This window comes from Eucyclogobius newberryi, unplaced genomic scaffold (genome assembly GCF_026437365.1).
Source record: "Eucyclogobius newberryi isolate DKJ021-1_F unplaced genomic scaffold, fEucNew1.0.hap1 SCAF_3, whole genome shotgun sequence".
Classification (NCBI taxonomy): domain Eukaryota; kingdom Metazoa; phylum Chordata; class Actinopteri; order Gobiiformes; family Gobiidae; genus Eucyclogobius; species Eucyclogobius newberryi.
The window spans coordinates 41135649-41152489 of NW_027315945.1; the positions used below are offsets into that span (position 1 = coordinate 41135649).

General features: G+C 48.6%; 2 protein-coding genes across 5 annotated transcripts in view; both read right to left on the reverse strand.

Moving 5' to 3' along the window:
• The window catches only part of LOC140373898 (CREB-regulated transcription coactivator 2-like), a 45311-nt gene extending 40698 nt beyond the window's left edge, over positions 1-4613 (reverse strand). For 3 of the 4 annotated variants that reach the window (XM_072460624.1, XM_072460626.1, XM_072460625.1), the window contains exon 1: positions 4409-4612. In XM_072460624.1, the coding sequence (XP_072316725.1) occupies positions 4409-4582 (174 nt within the window). In that variant the 5' untranslated portion in view covers positions 4583-4612. Of the gene's footprint in view, positions 1-4408 lie in introns of all 4 variants that reach the window. The other variant, XM_072460627.1, reaches the window with a different exon arrangement.
• A 7091-nt stretch (positions 4614-11704) lies between these two features.
• Positions 11705-16841, reverse strand: part of LOC140374623 (zinc transporter ZIP1-like) — a 9911-nt gene continuing 4774 nt past the window's right edge. Inside the window, exons 2-3 of the mRNA XM_072461551.1 lie at positions 12652-12782; positions 11705-12443 (exon numbers count right to left, since the gene is read on the reverse strand). Coding sequence (XP_072317652.1) covers positions 11709-12443; positions 12652-12782 — 866 coding nt within the window. The 3' untranslated portion in view covers positions 11705-11708. The remainder of the gene's footprint in view (positions 12444-12651; positions 12783-16841) is intronic.

A 16841-nucleotide genomic window follows, 5' to 3' on the forward strand; every position in this document is an offset into this window, starting at 1 on the left:
GCAGCCACGAGCCTTTAGGCCAGTTTACTCGAAGCTCTGTCAAAATGTAACGTGTCATTATTATATTCTAGATTTATTTTGATGTCTGTAGCTAACATAAAAAACCTTTTTAAATGTTCAGTCAGAAGAATGTTCAAAATGATAGAAAAGAGTCGCCTGAAGACAAAAAGAAAACGTTTAGCACAAACGACCACCTAAGAAAGCACCACCAGCTATAAACCAGGTCCAAACCAAGTGTAAACCAGGTCTAAACCAGCTATAAACTAGATCTTAACCAGGTCTGAACCAGGACTAAACCAGGACTAAACCAGGTCTAAACCAGCTATAAACTAGATAGATCTTAACCAGGTCTGAACCAGGACTAAACCAGGTCTAAACCAGGACTAAACCAGGTCTAAACCAGGACTAAACCAGGACTAAACCAGGTCTAAACCAGGACTAAACCAGGACTAAACCAGGACTAAACCAGGTCTAAACCAGGACTAAACCAGGTCTAAACCAGGACTAAACCAGGACTAAACCAGGTCTAAACCAGGACTAAACAAGGACTAAACCAGGTCTAAACCAGGTCTGAACCAGGACTAAACCAGGTCTGAACCAGGACTAAACCAGGACTAAACCAGGTCTAAACCAGCTATAAACTAGATAGATCTTAACCAGGTCTGAACCAGGACTAAACCAGGTCTAAACCAGGACTAAACCAGGTCTAAACCAGGACTAAACCAGGACTAAACCAGGTCTAAACCAGGACTAAACCAGGACTAAACCAGGACTAAACCAGGTCTAAACCAGGACTAAACCAGGTCTAAACCAGGACTAAACCAGGACTAAACCAGGTCTAAACCAGGACTAAACAAGGACTAAACCAGGTCTAAACCAGGTCTGAACCAGGACTAAACCAGGTCTGAACCAGGACTAAACCAGGACTAAACCAGGACTAAACCAGGTCTAAACCAGGACTAAACCAGGACTAAACCAGGTCTAAACCAGGACTAAACCAGGACTAAACCAGGTCTAAACCAGCTATAAACTAGATCTTAACCAGGTCTGAACCAGGACTAAACCAGGACTAAACCAGGTCTAAACCAGCTATAAACTAGATAGATCTTAACCAGGTCTGAACCAGGACTAAACCAGGTCTAAACCAGGACTAAACCAGGTCTAAACCAGGACTAAACCAGGACTAAACCAGGTCTAAACCAGGACTAAACCAGGACTAAACCAGGACTAAACCAGGTCTAAACCAGGACTAAACCAGGACTAAACCAGGTCTAAACCAGGACTAAACCAGGACTAAACCAGGACTAAACCAGGTCTAAACCAGGACTAAACCAGGACTAAACCAGGTCTAAACCAGGACTAAACAAGGACTAAACCAGGTCTAAACCAGGTCTGAACCAGGACTAAACCAGGTCTGAACCAGGACTAAACCAGGACTAAACCAGGACTAAACCAGGTCTAAACCAGGTCTAAACCAGGACTAAACCAGGTCTAAACCAGGACTAAACCAGGACTAAACCAGGACTAAACCAGGTCTAAACCAGGACTAAACCAGGACTAAACCAGGTCTAAACCAGGTCTAAACCAGGACTAAACCAGGTCTAAACCAGGTCTAAACCAGGACTAAACCAGGACTAAACCAGGTCTAAACCAGGACTAAACCAGGACTAAACCAGGACTAAACCAGGTCTAAACCAGAACTAAACCAGGACTAAACCAGGACTAAACCAGGTCTAAACCAGGACTAAACCAGGACTAAACCAGGTCTAAACCAGGACTAAACCAGGACTAAACCAGGACTAAACCAGGACTAAACCAGGTCTAAACCAGGACTAAACCAGGACTAAACCAGGACTAAACCAGGACTAAACCAGGTCTAAACCAGAACTAAACCAGGTCTAAACCAGGACTAAACCAGGTCTAAACCAGGACTAAACCAGGACTAAACCAGGTCTAAACCAGGACTAAACCAGGTCTAAACCAGGACTAAACCAGGACTAAACCAGGTCTAAACCAGGACTAAACCAGGACTAAACCAGGACTAAACCAGGACTAAACCAGGTCTAAACCAGAACTAAACCAGGTCTAAACCAGGACTAAACCAGGTCTAAACCAGGTCTAAACCAGGACTAAACCAGGACTAAACCAGGTCTAAACCAGGACTAGAGCCTGATTTAACGTTTTAAACTTCTAGGACTCAAAGGAGGTCAAAAATGTGGAAAAGATTGACTGAATTGACTAAATAAAATAAGTTGTCACCGGTGCACGAGCAGCTTACAGTTCTTTCTTTTTCTTTTAAATATAAACAAAGACAAAGAACATGACGAGACGGGCGACAAAACACAAAGTCACGGCACAACACTTTCTACATGAACGTCCCATTCAGTCCATCAAATATGTCCTTTTGCCTGATGTCTGTCCCTCTCTCAGTCCCGTCCTTGATCGTGATGTTTGTGTTCCAGACATCAGATCTAAACACTAATATGAGGTGGAGATGTATATTAAAACATTTATAATATCGCAATTGTTGTCATGGAGTTGCAAAATGACAACATTACAGTATAAAGTGATACGTCTTTAGTTTTATATCTTATTTTGTGCGACACTTGAACCTCAACAAGACATTTACACACATTTAAGTCGGGACAATGTGTCAATCAAGACTATAACACTATTATTGATGTTTTGATTTAATAACGCCGCCGTCTGTGTTATAAAAGCTCTTTAAATGTGTGTTTAAGAGTGCGTTTGGTCAAGATAACTTATCAAAACGCGAACAATTATTTTAAAAGTCAAACTGTTTCAGCCCTAAAAAAAAAAATAATAATAAACCTTTTCTTATATTCATCAATAATAATCGTTTTATTGTAAATATTCCCCATCTAGATGTCTTCACCACATTTACTCCTTATTAACTGGTTAAAAATGTATTAAATTGTGAACAAACAGGCGCCACAAACCGACATTTAATTTAGTGAATAAAGCGGGATGAGCGGCGTTTTCCCCCGTGTTTGACCCGTGTTCTCCGCGTGTTTAAAAAGGTTTTTTATGTTAGCTACTGACGTCAAATAAATCTAGAATATAATAATGACACGTTACATTTTGACAGAGCTTCGAGTAAACTGGCCTAAAGGCTCGTGGCTGCTCTTTGGTGAGTGGACAGCAGGCTGCACTTGAGATTGAAATCACCCCGATTATCATCCTTGACTCTTAGTGAAAATGTAATATCACAAAACAACTGTTGAACTACATTTAATGCGCCTCGTTTTCCCGAAGTGAATAAAGCGGGATGAGCGGCGTTTCCCCCCGTGTTTTCTGCGTGTTTTCCCCGTGTTCTCCGCGGGGATGAGCGGCCGCCGCGGGACGCTCTCTCGCGGGCTTAACACTCGCTCCCTCGCGGCTTGACAGATCCGTCATTTAGTAAACAAGCCGCGTTAGCTTCGACGTGCTAACTGTGGCTAACTCTGACACCCGCGTCGGGAAACGAGCCACAAGCCGCGGCACCGACGCGTTCCACGGTATAAAAACGACACGCGCAGTGCGGTCGTACTCGTGCCCGCGTGTTTTAAGCGGTAAAACTTGAATAAAAGCGGCGTAAAACAACCGCGGCGGCGAGCGGAGCGACAGAAGCCCGGGTTTAGGCCGCGGCTGCACCGGTGTAGTGGCGACATAAGCACCCCCAAGTAAAAGAGCGCATCCGAGACACTTTCTCTGTTATTATGAAGATTAATGTCATAAAACACAAGCCCAATGTTTCTACACTTTAGGTTTATCGTATCTGGAGCCGGGATTGTGTATTATTAACACGAATTATGAGTAACTGGACGAATAAAAGGGCACGGGACGTTTTCTCTCCGTTTCCTGTCATAACGTGGGAAATACAGAGCTTTATTTGATCTCTTTTTCATCATTTTTGCGGGTAAATGATCCTAAATGATCCTAAATGATCCTAAATGATCCTAAATGATCCGGGACAGATTGACGTGGATCTGCAGATGAATCTGATCAAACTTAATGGAGTCTAAAGAGAGGAATCCACTGTTTGTTCTGTTCAGCCGCCTCATAATCGCACCAGTCCAACTGCAACGACTGATTTACAAAGGAAAGTCTGGGGGAAAGATCACACATTTGTCCAATTAACACAACAATTAACACAAGTCATAAACAATTAACACGTTATTACACTCGCGGCTCCTGAACAAACCCCGCGGTAATAGACCCGTGCGGGCGGCGACATGTTCGGGCTAAACTTGAGCCGTGACACAGAAGAGAACCCGCACAGGCCCTAAGGCAGGCGTGATCCCGCTTCAGCCCGCTTCAGCCCACTTCAGCCCCCGCAGAGGCTCCGTGCTGGCCCCGCTCTGGCCCCGCGGGCTCGGGTCCCCGGGGGCCCCCGGAGCACACTCACCCTGGTGGAGCTGATGTCCATCATCACCTCCTGGAACGCCGCGGTCTCCTCGGCCTGACGCTGCGTGTGGAGCGCGATCTTCTCACTGAACTTGCGGGGGTTTGAGGCCCCGTTGCCGGCGGCCCCGGAGGCTCCGGGCCCGGGGCCGCAGCCGCCTGGTCCCGACGCAGACATGTCTCTGTGAGCGCGGAACGAGCGGCGGCGCGGAGCGGAGGCGGCGCGGAGGCGGAGCGGAGGCGGCGTGACGCAGTGGAACGGCGGCGACCGACAGGAGGTGTCACTCTGTGTGTCCCTCTGTGGCCGAGCGGGTTAGGCACAGGGTCCATGTGCAGCCGCAGGGCGCGAGTTCGAATCCCGAGCCCGGCTATTCACTGCATGTCCTCCCCACTCTCTCACCTCCAGCCAATACTTATGTTTACTGTCCACATATTTATATATTTATAGATATTACAATGATTTGGAATGAAAATTATTTATTTATTGATTTTGCGCATTTTCAATTCTCTTATTGAATAAAGAAAGAATAACAAACTAATCTAAGAGTTCAGATTTGACAAAAACGTCCTTTAACGTGTTCAGTAAAGTCACTGATTCAATATTTGCCACAGTTTCATCGCTTCGATGGCCTTGTTGCCATGGAGACCTGCGCCAGGTTCAGACGAGGCCACGCAGGACACGCCCACACTGCGCAGATTCAACACAGAGAGAGCGCTCCCGGAGCCTGCGCAACAGACGATCTTTGTGTGCGTGAAGGCGGGGTCAGTGCGCCCTCTGCTGGCGCTGCGTCCAAACTGCACAGTGTAAATTACAAGTTCTCCCACTTACGACATGTTCATATTTGGAGCGTTTCCACTGTGAGCGACAGAAGCTAAAAATCACAATTCACACCTCAGACTGGAGCTCCATGAAGACCTCACCTCAGACTGGAGCTCCATGAAGATCTCACCTCAGACTGGAGCTCCATGAAGACCTCACCTCAGACTGGAGCTCCATGAAGACCTCACCTCAGACTGGAGCTCCATGAAGACCTCACCTCAGACTGGAGCTCCATGAAGATCTCACCTCAGACTGGAGCTCCATGAAGATCTCACCTCAGACTGGAGCTCCATGAAGATCTCACCTCAGACTGGAGCTCCATGAAGATCTCACCTCAGACTGGAGCTCCATGAAGATCTCACCTCAGACTGGAGCTCCATGAAGATCTCACCTCAGACTGGAGCTCCATGAAGATCTCACCTCAGACTGGAGCTCCATGAAGACCTCACCTCAGACTGGAGCTCCATGAAGACCTCACCTCAGGCTGGATCTCCATGAAGACCTCATCTCAGACTGGAGCTCCATGAAGATCTCACCTCAGACTGGAGCTCCATGAAGACCTCATCTCAGACTGGAGCTCCATGAAGACCTCACCTCAGACTGGAGCTCCATGAAGATCTCACCTCAGACTGGATCTCCATGAAGACCTCACCTCAGACTGGAGCTCCATGAAGACCTCATCTCAGACTGGAGCTCCATGAAGATCTCACCTCAGACTGGAGCTCCATGAAGACCTCATCTCAGACTGGAGCTCCATGAAGATCTCACCTCAGACTGGAGCTCCATGAAGATCTCACCTCAGACTGGAGCTCCATGAAGACCTCAGACTGGAGCTCCATGAAGACCTCACCTCAGACTGGAGCTCCATGAAGATCTCATCTCAGGCTGGAGCTCCATGAAGATCTCACCTCAGACTGGAGCTCCATGAAGATCTCACCTCAGGCTGGAGCTCCATGAAGATCTCACCTCAGACTGGAGCTCCATGAAGACCTCACCTCAGGCTGGAGCTCCATGAAGATCTCATCTCAGACTGGAGCTCCATGAAGATCTCACCTCAGACTGGAGCTCCATGAAGACCTCACCTCAGACTGGAGCTCCATGAAGATCTCACCTCAGACTGGAGCTCCATGAAGATCTCACCTCAGACTGGAGCTCCATGAAGATCTCACCTCAGACTGGAGCTCCATGAAGACCTCACCTCAGACTGGAGCTCCATGAAGACCTCATCTCAGACTGGAGCTCCATGAAGATCTCACCTCAGACTGGAGCTCCATGAAGATCTCACCTCAGACTGGAGCTCCATGAAGACCTCACCTCAGACTGGAGCTCCATGAAGATCTCACCTCAGACTGGAGCTCCATGAAGACCTCACCTCAGACTGGAGCTCCATGAAGATCTCACCTCAGACTGGAGCTCCATGAAGATCTCACCTCAGACTGGAGCTCCATGAAGACCTCACCTCAGACTGGATCTCCATGAAGACCTCACCTCAGGCTGGAGCTCCATGAAGATCTCACCTCAGACTGGAGCTCCATGAAGATCTCACCTCAGACTGGAGCTCCATGAAGATCTCACCTCAGACTGGAGCTCCATGAAGATCTCACCTCAGACTGGAGCTCCATGAAGATCTCACCTCAGACTGGAGCTCCATGAAGATCTCACCTCAGACTGGAGCTCCATGAAGATCTCACCTCAGACTGGAGCTCCATGAAGATCTCACCTCAGGCTGGAGCTCCATGAAGATCTCACCTCAGGCTGGAGCTCCATGAAGATCTCACCTCAGGCTGGAGCTCCATGAAGATCTCACCTCAGACTGGATCTCCATGAAGACCTCACCTCAGGCTGGAGCTCCATGAAGATCTGACTACACCATCATGGTTTAGAATCATGCATCGCACAGAAGGTTCTTATGTCAACACATGTCCAGCACATGTCCAGCACATGTCCAGCACATGTCCAGCACATGTCCAGCACATGTCCAGCACCGTCTGAAGTCTGACCATCTGGACGATCGAGAGGATCATGGGAGAATGTCATGTGGTCAGAGGAGAACAAAGTAGAACTGGTATAAACTCAACTCGCCGTGTTTGAAGAAGAAGAATGAGGACCATCCCAAGAACATCATCCAGAGAACACCAAGATTACCAAGAACACCTAGAACACCAAGAACACCTAGAACACCATCTCAAGTACACCAAGAACACCTAGAACACCAAGACCACCAAGAACACCTAGAACACCTAGAACACCAAGAACACCTAGAACACCATCTCAAGTACACCAAGAACACCTAGCACACAAATAACACCTAGAACACTAAGGACACAAGAACACCTAGAACACCATCTCAAGAACACCAAGAACACCAAGACCACCAAGTACACCAAGAACACCTAGAACACCATCTCAAGAACACCAAGAACACCAAGACCACCAAGTACACCAAGAACACCTAGAACACCATCTCAAGAACACCAAGAACACCAAGACCACCAAGTACACCAAGAACACCTAGAACACCATCTCAAGTACACCAAGAACACCTAGAACACCAAGACCACCAAGAACACCTAGAACACCTAGAACACCAAGAACACCTAGAACACCATCTCAAGTACACCAAGAACACCTAGCACACAAATAACACCTAGAACACTAAGGACACAAGAACACCTAGAACACCATCTCAAGAACACCAAGAACACCAAGACCACCAAGTACACCAAGAACACCTAGAACACCATCTCAAGAACACCAAGAACACCAAGAACACCTAGAACACCTAGAACACCAAGAACACCTAGAACACCATCTCAAGAACACCAAGAACACCTAGAACACCTAGAACACCATCTCAAGTACACCAAGAACACCTAGAACACCATCTCAAGAACACCAAGAACACCTAGAACACCTAGAACACCATCTCAAGTACACCAAGAACACCTAGAACACCATCTCAAGAACACCAAGAACACCAAGACCACCAAGTACACCAAGAACACCTAGAACACCATCTCAAGAACACCAAGAACACCAAGACCACCAAGTACACCAAGAACACCTAGAACACCATCTCAAGAACACCAAGAACACCAAGACCACCAAGTACACCAAGAACACCTAGAACACCATCTCAAGAACACCAAGAACACCAAGACCACCAAGTACACCAAGAACACCTAGAACACCTAGAACACCATCTCAAGAACACCAAGAACACCTAGAACACCAAGACCACCAAGAACACCAAGAACACCTAGAACACCTAGACCACCAAGAACACCAAGAACACCATCCCAAGAACACCATTCCTACTGAAGTTGAACTGAAGATGGGGCGTGGCTGGAGATGGGGCGTGGCTGGAGATGGGGCGTGGCTGGGTCTTCTAACATGACAATGAGCTGAAGCACACGTCCAGGAGAAGAAGGAGTGGCTCCAGGAGAAGCAGGTTCTGGAGGGGCGTGACTCAGTCTCAGACCTTCATCCAATAGAACGTCTTTGGAGGAGCCGAGACTCTGTGTTGCTCAGCAACAGCCCTGAAGATCTGTGTGGAGGCGTGGCCAAAAACAGCAATAACAAACAAATAAATTATTCCTAAATCATGTGATGTCATGTCATGTAAATTCCGGATTCAAATACTTTCCTCACTGTATATACCTGCAGTACTTCAGAGAGCTGTCAGAGTGAGTACTTTTACCTGCAGTACTTCAGAGAGCTGTCAGAGTGAGTACTTTTACCTGCAGTACTTCAGAGAGCTGTCAGAGTGAGTACTTTTACCTGCAGTACTTCAGAGAGCTGTCAGAGTGAGTACTTTTACCTGCAGTACTTCAGAGAGCTGTCAGAGTGAGTACTTTTACCTGCAGTACTTCAGAGAGCTGTCAGAGTGAGTACTTTTACCTGCAGTACTTCAGAGAGCTGTCAGAGTGAGTACTTTTACCTGCAGTACTTCAGAGAGCTGTCAGAGTGAGTACTTTTACCTGCAGTACTTCAGAGAGCTGTCAGAGTGAGTACTTTTACCTGCAGTACTTCAGAGAGCTGTCAGAGTGAGTACTTTTACCTGCAGTACTTCAGAGAGCTGTCAGATTGTGTGAAAGTGTGACAGACTCTGAGGCTCTGGACGTCACACAAAAGCGACAGAAGGAGATCGAGTCATTTGGACTTTGAGAGTTCAGTCGATCTCAGTAAAAACAATTTACTTTAGAGAAAGAAATGTGAATATTATTTGTGTTAGAATTGCACAATCATTTGTTAAAGTCATATTATGGCTCCGGTTCAAGGGTTTAAGGGTTCAAGGGTTCAAGCGTTTAAGGGTTTAAGGGTTCAAGGGTTCAAGCGTTTAAGGGTTTAAGGGTTCAAGGGTTCAAGGGTTTAAGGGTTCAAGGGTTCAAGGGTTCAAGGCTTCAAGGGTTCAAGGGTTCAAGGGTTCAAGGGTTTAAGGGTTTAAGGGTTTAAGGGTTTAAGGGTTCAAGGGTTCAAGGGTTCAAGGGTTTAAGGGTTCAAGGGTTTAAGGGTTTAAGGGTTCAAGGGTTCAAGGGTTCAAGGGTTCAAGGGTTCAAGGGTTCAAGGGTTTAAGGGTTCAAGGGTTCAAGGGTTTAAGGGTGTAAGGGTTTAAGGGTTTAAGGGTTCGAGGGTTCGAGGGTTCGAGGGTTCGAGGGTTCGAGGGTTCGAGGGTTCGAGGGTCAACCTCGTGGACTTTACGTCTTCACAGAGAAAACGACACATTCATCACTTTGTGGTTTTTAAAGTTTATTGCGGGACATGGTGAGGTTTTACAGCACGTGCGGTTTAAAGTTGATTCTCTCTCATGACTCAGTGGATCATTAACTTTACATTTGTCTAAAACGTCTAAAAACATCTAAAAACACTTCAAACTCCAGAAAAGTCCCTTTGTTTTGAGCTGCAAATCTGAAAGTTACAGAAGCTCTTTAAAAACATCATTATTTTTCATTTTCCAGCACGTTTTCCATCTAAAAAACACAAATCAAACGACTTTTTCTAAGGATAAAAACTCCGACATCACGAGTGTCACGCCTCCTGACAGGAAGTGATTCAGTCCTTGAACACGTCGAGCCAATCACAGAAGCTTCAAACAGGAAGTGACTTTAATGATGACAGAACAGAGAATGTGCAAAGTCTTTAGTAAAGTGTGACGACAAAAGGATCAGGGGCGTGGTCAGGGGCGTGGTCAGGGAGCAGACGAGAGGCGTGGTCAGGGAGCAGACGAGAGGCGTGGCCAGGGAGCAGACGAGAGGCGTGGTCAGGGAGCAGACGAGAGGCGTGGCCAAGGTCCGTTCCAGGTTCGATTCCCAGGCGTGCGTGAGACAAGGGGGCGGTAACCAGAGAGACAAGGGGGCGGTAACCAGAGAGACAAGGGGGCGGTAACCAGAGAGACAAGGGGGCGGTAACCAGAGAGACAAGGGGGCGGTAACCAGAGAGACAAGGGGGCGGTAACCAGAGAGACAAGGGGGCGGTAACCAGAGAGACAAGGGGGCGGTAACCAGAGAGACAAGGGGGCGGTAACCAGAGAGACAAGGGGGTTTCAATGGCGTCTCCTCAGAGCCCTGCCTCCTCAGAGCCCCGCCTCCTCAGATCCCCGCCTCCTCAGAGTCCCGCCTCCTCAGAGCCCCGCCTCCTCAGAGCCCCGCCTCCTCAGATCCCCGCCTCCTCAGATCCCCGCCTCCTCAGAGCCCCGCCTCCTCAGAGTCCCGCCTCCTCAGAGCCCCGCCTCCTCAGAGCCCCGCCTCCTCAGAGTCCCGCCTCCTCAGAGCCCCGCCTCCTCAGATCCCCGCCTCCTCAGAGTCCCGCCTCCTCAGAGCCCCGCCTCCTCAGAGCCCCGCCTCCTCAGATCCCCGCCTCCTCAGATCCCCGCCTCCTCAGAGCCCCGCCTCCTCAGAGTCCCGCCTCCTCAGAGCCCCGCCTCCTCAGAGCCCCGCCTCCTCAGAGTCCCGCCTCCTCAGAGCCCCGCCTCCTCAGAGTCCTGTCTCCTCAGATCCCCGCCTCCTCAGAGCCCCGCCTCCTCAGAGCCCCGCCTCCTCAGAGCCCCGCCTCCTCAGAGTCCCGTCTCCTCAGAGTCCCGCCTCCTCAGAGCCCCGTCTCCTCAGAGTCCCGCCTCCTCAGAGCCCCGCCTCCTCAGAGCCCCGCCTCCTCAGAGCCCCGCCTCCTCAGAGCCCCGCCTCCTCAGAGTCCCGCCTCCTCAGAGCCCCGCCTCCTCAGAGTCCTGTCTCCTCAGATCCCCGCCTCCTCAGAGCCCCGCCTCCTCAGAGCCCCGCCTCCTCAGAGCCCCGCCTCCTCAGAGCCCTGCCTCCTCAGAGCCCCGCCTCCTCAGATCCCCGCCTCCTCAGAGTCCCGCCTCCTCAGATCCCCGCCTCCTCAGAGTCCCGCCTCCTCAGAGCCCCGCCTCCTCAGAGCCCCGCCTCCTCAGAGTCCTGCCTCCTCAGAGCCCCGCCTCCTCAGAGCCCCGCCTCCTCAGAGCCCCGCCTCCTCAGAGTTTGACGAAGAGCACGGCGGTGACCAGCGCGAAGCCCAGCAGCATCATGAGGACCTTGGGCATGTTGTCGGGCGTCGCCCCCTGCAGCTCGTGCGGGAGGATCTCCATGAAGGTGATGTAGATGAAGGTCCCGGCGGCCACGCCCTCCAGCGAGCTCCTGACCACCTGCTGCCGCGGCGACGCCCTGGTCTCCTCCGTCAGGCCCACCCCGATGGCGATGCCCAGCGGCGTCATGACGGAGAACAGCAGCAGGCAGCCCACGGCCGCCGGGCGCCGGACCCCGCCCTGCACCAGGCGGAAGCACAGGCTCACGGCGATGATGCTCTTGTGGATGACCAGCGCCAGACACAGCTCCATCACCTCCTCCACCTCCTCCACCAGCCCCACGGCCACGCCCTCGAAGACCGAGTGCAGCGAGAGCGAGAAGACCAGGATGAAGGCGCGGAGGGCCGACTGCGAGGAGAAGTCCACGTGGAAGTGCCCCTCCTCCGACGCGCCGGCTCTGTGCGGCGGCGGAGGCGGTGAATCGGGCGACTGGATGTGGGTCGTGTCCAGGAGAGAACGCCGCTCGTCGAAAAGCGAAGACGAGGACGACGAGGACGACGAGGACGACGAGGACGACGAGGACGACGAGGATGAAGTGTGTTTGAAGGACAAAAGGATCTGCTCCAAAACCAGGACCAAGAAGAAGCCCAAGGCCATGATGAACTCTGGGAGAGGGAACTGCAGCTGTGGAGGAGAACCAGGTCTGAACCAGGTCTGAACCAGGTCTGAACCAGGTCTGAACCAGGTCTGAACCAGGTCTAAACCAGGTCTGAACCAGGACTAAACCAGGTCTGAACCAGGTCTAAACCAAGTCTAAACCAGGTCTAAACCAGGTCTAAACCAGGTCTGAACAAGGTCTGAACCAGGTCTAAACCAGGTCCCTGGTCCTCACCGTGATGCCGGCGTTGGTGAAGGCCTGGTGTATTCCATGTAGATAATCCGGGAGCAGGTCCAGGAGACACGTCGCGAAGAAAACTCCTCCAGCGAAACAACTGGTGAGACTCAGCAATCGCCGACGCAGCTCTGAGGAAAGACCAGAACAAAGAGGGTTTAAAGACCTACCCAAGACCTGCCCAAGACCTACCCAAGACCTACCCAAGACCTACCCAAGACCTGTCCAAGACCTGTCCAAGACCTGTCCAAGACCTACCCAAGACCTGTCCAAGACCTGTCCAAGACCTACCCAAGACCTGTCCAAGACCTGTCCAAGACCTGCCCAAGACCTGTCCAAGACCTGTCCAAGACCTGTCCAAGACCTACCCAAGACCTGTCCAAGACCTGTCCAAGACCTACGCAAGACCTACCCAAGACCTACCCAAGACCTACCCAAGACCTGTCCAAGACCTGTCCAAGACCTGTCCAAGACCTACCCAAGACCTGTCCAAGACCTGTCCAAGACCTACCCAATACCTGTCCAAGACCTGTCCAAGACCTGCCTAAGACCTACCCATAACCTCCTCCTGTTACTCTTGTTACTCCTGTTACTCCCTTTACTCCCGTTACTCTTGTTACTCTTGTTACTCTTGTTACTCCCGTTACTCTTGTTACTCCCGTTACTCCCGTTACTCTTGTTACTCTTGTTACTCTTGTTACTCCCGTTACTCCTGTTACTCTTGTTACTCCTGTTACTCCCTTTACTCCCGTTACTCTTGTTACTCTTGTTACTCTTGTTACTCCCGTTACTCTTGTTACTCTTGTTACTCTTGTTACTCCCGTTACTCTTGTTACTCCCGTTACTCCCGTTACTCTTGTTACTCTTGTTACTCTTGTTACTCCCGTTACTCCTGTTACTCTTGTTACTCCTGTTACTCCCTTTACTCCCGTTACTCTTGTTACTCTTGTTACTCTTGTTACTCCCGTTACTCTTGTTACTCCCGTTACTCCCGTTACTCTTGTTACTCTTGTTACTCCTGTTACTCCTGATACTCTTGTTACTCTTGTTACTCCCGTTACTCCCGTTACTCTTGTTACTCTTGTTACTCCTGTTACTCCTGATACTCTTGTTACTCTTGTTACTCCCGTTACTCCCGTTACTCTTGTTACTCTTGTTACTCCTGTTACTCCTGATACTCTTGTTACTCTTGTTACTCTTGTTACTCCTGTTACTCCTGTTACTCTTGTTACTCCTGTTACTCCTGATACTCTTGTTACTCTTGTTACTCCCGTTACTCCCGTTACTCTTGTTACTCTTGTTACTATTGTTACTCTTGTTACTCTTGTTACTCCTGTTACTCCCTTTACTCTTGTTACTCCAGATACTCCCGTTACTCCCGTTACTCTTGTTACTCTTGTTACTCTTGTTACTCCTGTTACTCCCTTTACTCTTGTTACTCCAGATACTCCCGTTACTCCCGTTACTCTTGTTACTCTTGTTACTCCTGTTACTCCTGTTACTCCTGATACTCTTGTTACTCTTGTTACTCCTGTTACTCCCTTTACTCTTGTTACTCCAGATACTCCCATCACTCCCGTTACTCCTGTTACTCCTGTTACTCTTGTTACTCCTGTTACTCTTGTTACTCCCGTTACTCCCGTTACTCTTGTTACTCCCGTCACTCCTGTTACTCCTGTTACTCTTGTTACTCCTGTTACTCCCGTTACTCTTGTTACTCCCGTCACTCCTGTTACTCCTGTTACTCCTGTTACTCTTGTTACTCCTGTTACTCCCTTTACTCTTGTTACTCCAGATACTCCCGTGACTCTTGTTACTCTTGTTACTCTTGTTACCCCTGTTACTCCCGTCACTCCCGTTACTCTTATTACTCTTGTTACTCTTGTTACTACTGTTACTCCTGTTACTCCCGTTACTCTTGTTACTCCTGTTACTCTTGTTACTCCTGTTACTCTTGTTACTCTTGTTATTCTTTCTTGTTACTCCTGTTACTCCTGTTACTCCTGTTACTCTTGTTACTCCCTTTACTCTTGTTACTCTTGTTACTTTTGTTACTCCCGTTACTCCCGTTACTGCTGTTACTCCTGTTACTCCCGTTACTCTTGTTACTCCTGTTACTCTTGTTACTCCTGTTACTCTTGTTACTCCTGCTACTCTTGTTACTCTTGTTACTCTTGTTATTCTTTCTTGTTACTCCTGTTACTCCTGTTACTCCTGTTACTCCTGTTACTCTTGTTACTCCCTTTACTCTTGTTACTCTTGTTACTTTTGTTACTCCTGTTACTCCCGTTACTCTTGTTACTCCTGTTACTCCTGTTACTCTTGTTACTCCTGTTACTCCCTTTACTCCCGTTACTCTTGTTACTCTTGTTACTCTTGTTACTCCCGTTACTCTTGTTACTCCCGTTACTCCCGTTACTCTTGTTACTCTTGTTACTCCTGTTACTCCTGATACTCTTGTTACTCTTGTTACTCCTGTTACTCTTGTTACTCCCGTTACTCCCGTTACTCTTGTTACTCCCGTCACTCCTGTTACTCCTGTTACTCCTGTTACTCTTGTTACTCCTGTTACTCCCTTTACTCTTGTTACTCCAGATACTCCCGTGACTCTTGTTACTCTTGTTACTCTTGTTACTACTGTTACTCCCGTTACTCCCGTTACTGCTGTTACTCCTGTTACTCCCGTTACTCTTGTTACTCCTGTTACTCTTGTTACTCCTGTTACTCTTGTTACTCCTGTTACTCCCTTTACTCTTGTTACTCCAGATACTCCCGTGACTCTTGTTACTCTTGTTACTCTTGTTACCCCTGTTACTCCCGTCACTCCCGTTACTCTTATTACTCTTGTTACTCTTGTTACTACTGTTACTCCCGTTACTCCCGTTACTCCCGTTACTCCCGTTACTCCCGTTACTGCTGTTACTCCTGTTACTCCCGTTACTCTTGTTACTCCTGTTACTCTTGTTACTCCTGTTACTCTTGTTACTCCTGTTACTCTTGTTACTCCTGTTACTCTTGTTACTCCTGCTACTCTTGTTACTCTTGTTACTCTTGTTATTCTTTCTTGTTACTCCTGTTACTCCTGTTACTCCTGTTACTCTTGTTACTCCCTTTACTCTTGTTACTCTTGTTACTTTTGTTACTCCTGTTACTCCCGTTACTCTTGTTACTCCTGTTACTCCTGTTACTCTTGTTACTCCCTTTACTCTTGTTACTCTTGTTACTTTTGTTACTCCTGTTACTCTTGTTACTCCTGTTACTCCTGTTACTCCTGTTACTCTTGTTACTCCCTTTACTCTTGTTACTCTTGTTACTTTTGTTACTCCCGTTACTCTTGTTACTCCTGTTACTCCTGTTACTCCTGTTACTCTTGTTACTCCCGTTACTCTTGTTACTCGTGTTACTCCCGTTACTCCTGTTACTCCCGTTACTCCTGTTACTCCTGTTACTCTTGTTACTCCTGTTACTCTTGTTACTGCTGTTACTCCCGTTACTCCTGTTACTCCTGTTACTCTTGTTACTCTTGTTACTCTCGTTACTCTTGTTACTCCCGTTACTCCCGTTACTCTTGTTACTCCCGTTACTCCCGTTCCTCCTGTTACTCTTGTTACTGCTGTTACTCCCGTTACTCCCGTTCCTCCTGTTACTCTTGTTACTCCCGTTACTCCCGTTACTCTTGTTACTCCCGTTACTCCCGTTCCTCCTGTTACTCTTGTTACTGCTGTTACTCCCGTTACTCCCGTTACTCCCGTTACTCTGTTTACTCTTGTTACTCCCGTTACTCTTGTTACTCCCGTTACTCCCGTTACTCTTGTTACTCTTGTTACTCTTGTTACTCTTGTTACTCTTGTTACTCTCGTTACTCTCGTTACTCTTGTTACTCCCGTTACTCTTGTTACTCTTGTTACTCCTGTTACTCTTGTTACTGCTGTTACTCCCGTTACTCCCGTTCCTCCTGTTACTCTTGTTACTCTCGTTACTCTTGTTACTCCCGTTACTCCCGTTACTCTTGTTACTCCCGTTACTCCCGTTCCTCCTGTTACTCTTGTTACTGCTGTTACTCCCGTTACTCCCGTTCCTCCTGTTACTCTTGTTACTCCCGTTACTCCCGTTACTCTTGTTACTCCCGTTACTCCCGTTCCTCCTGTTACTCTTGTTACTGCTGTTACTCCCGTTACTCCCGTTACTCC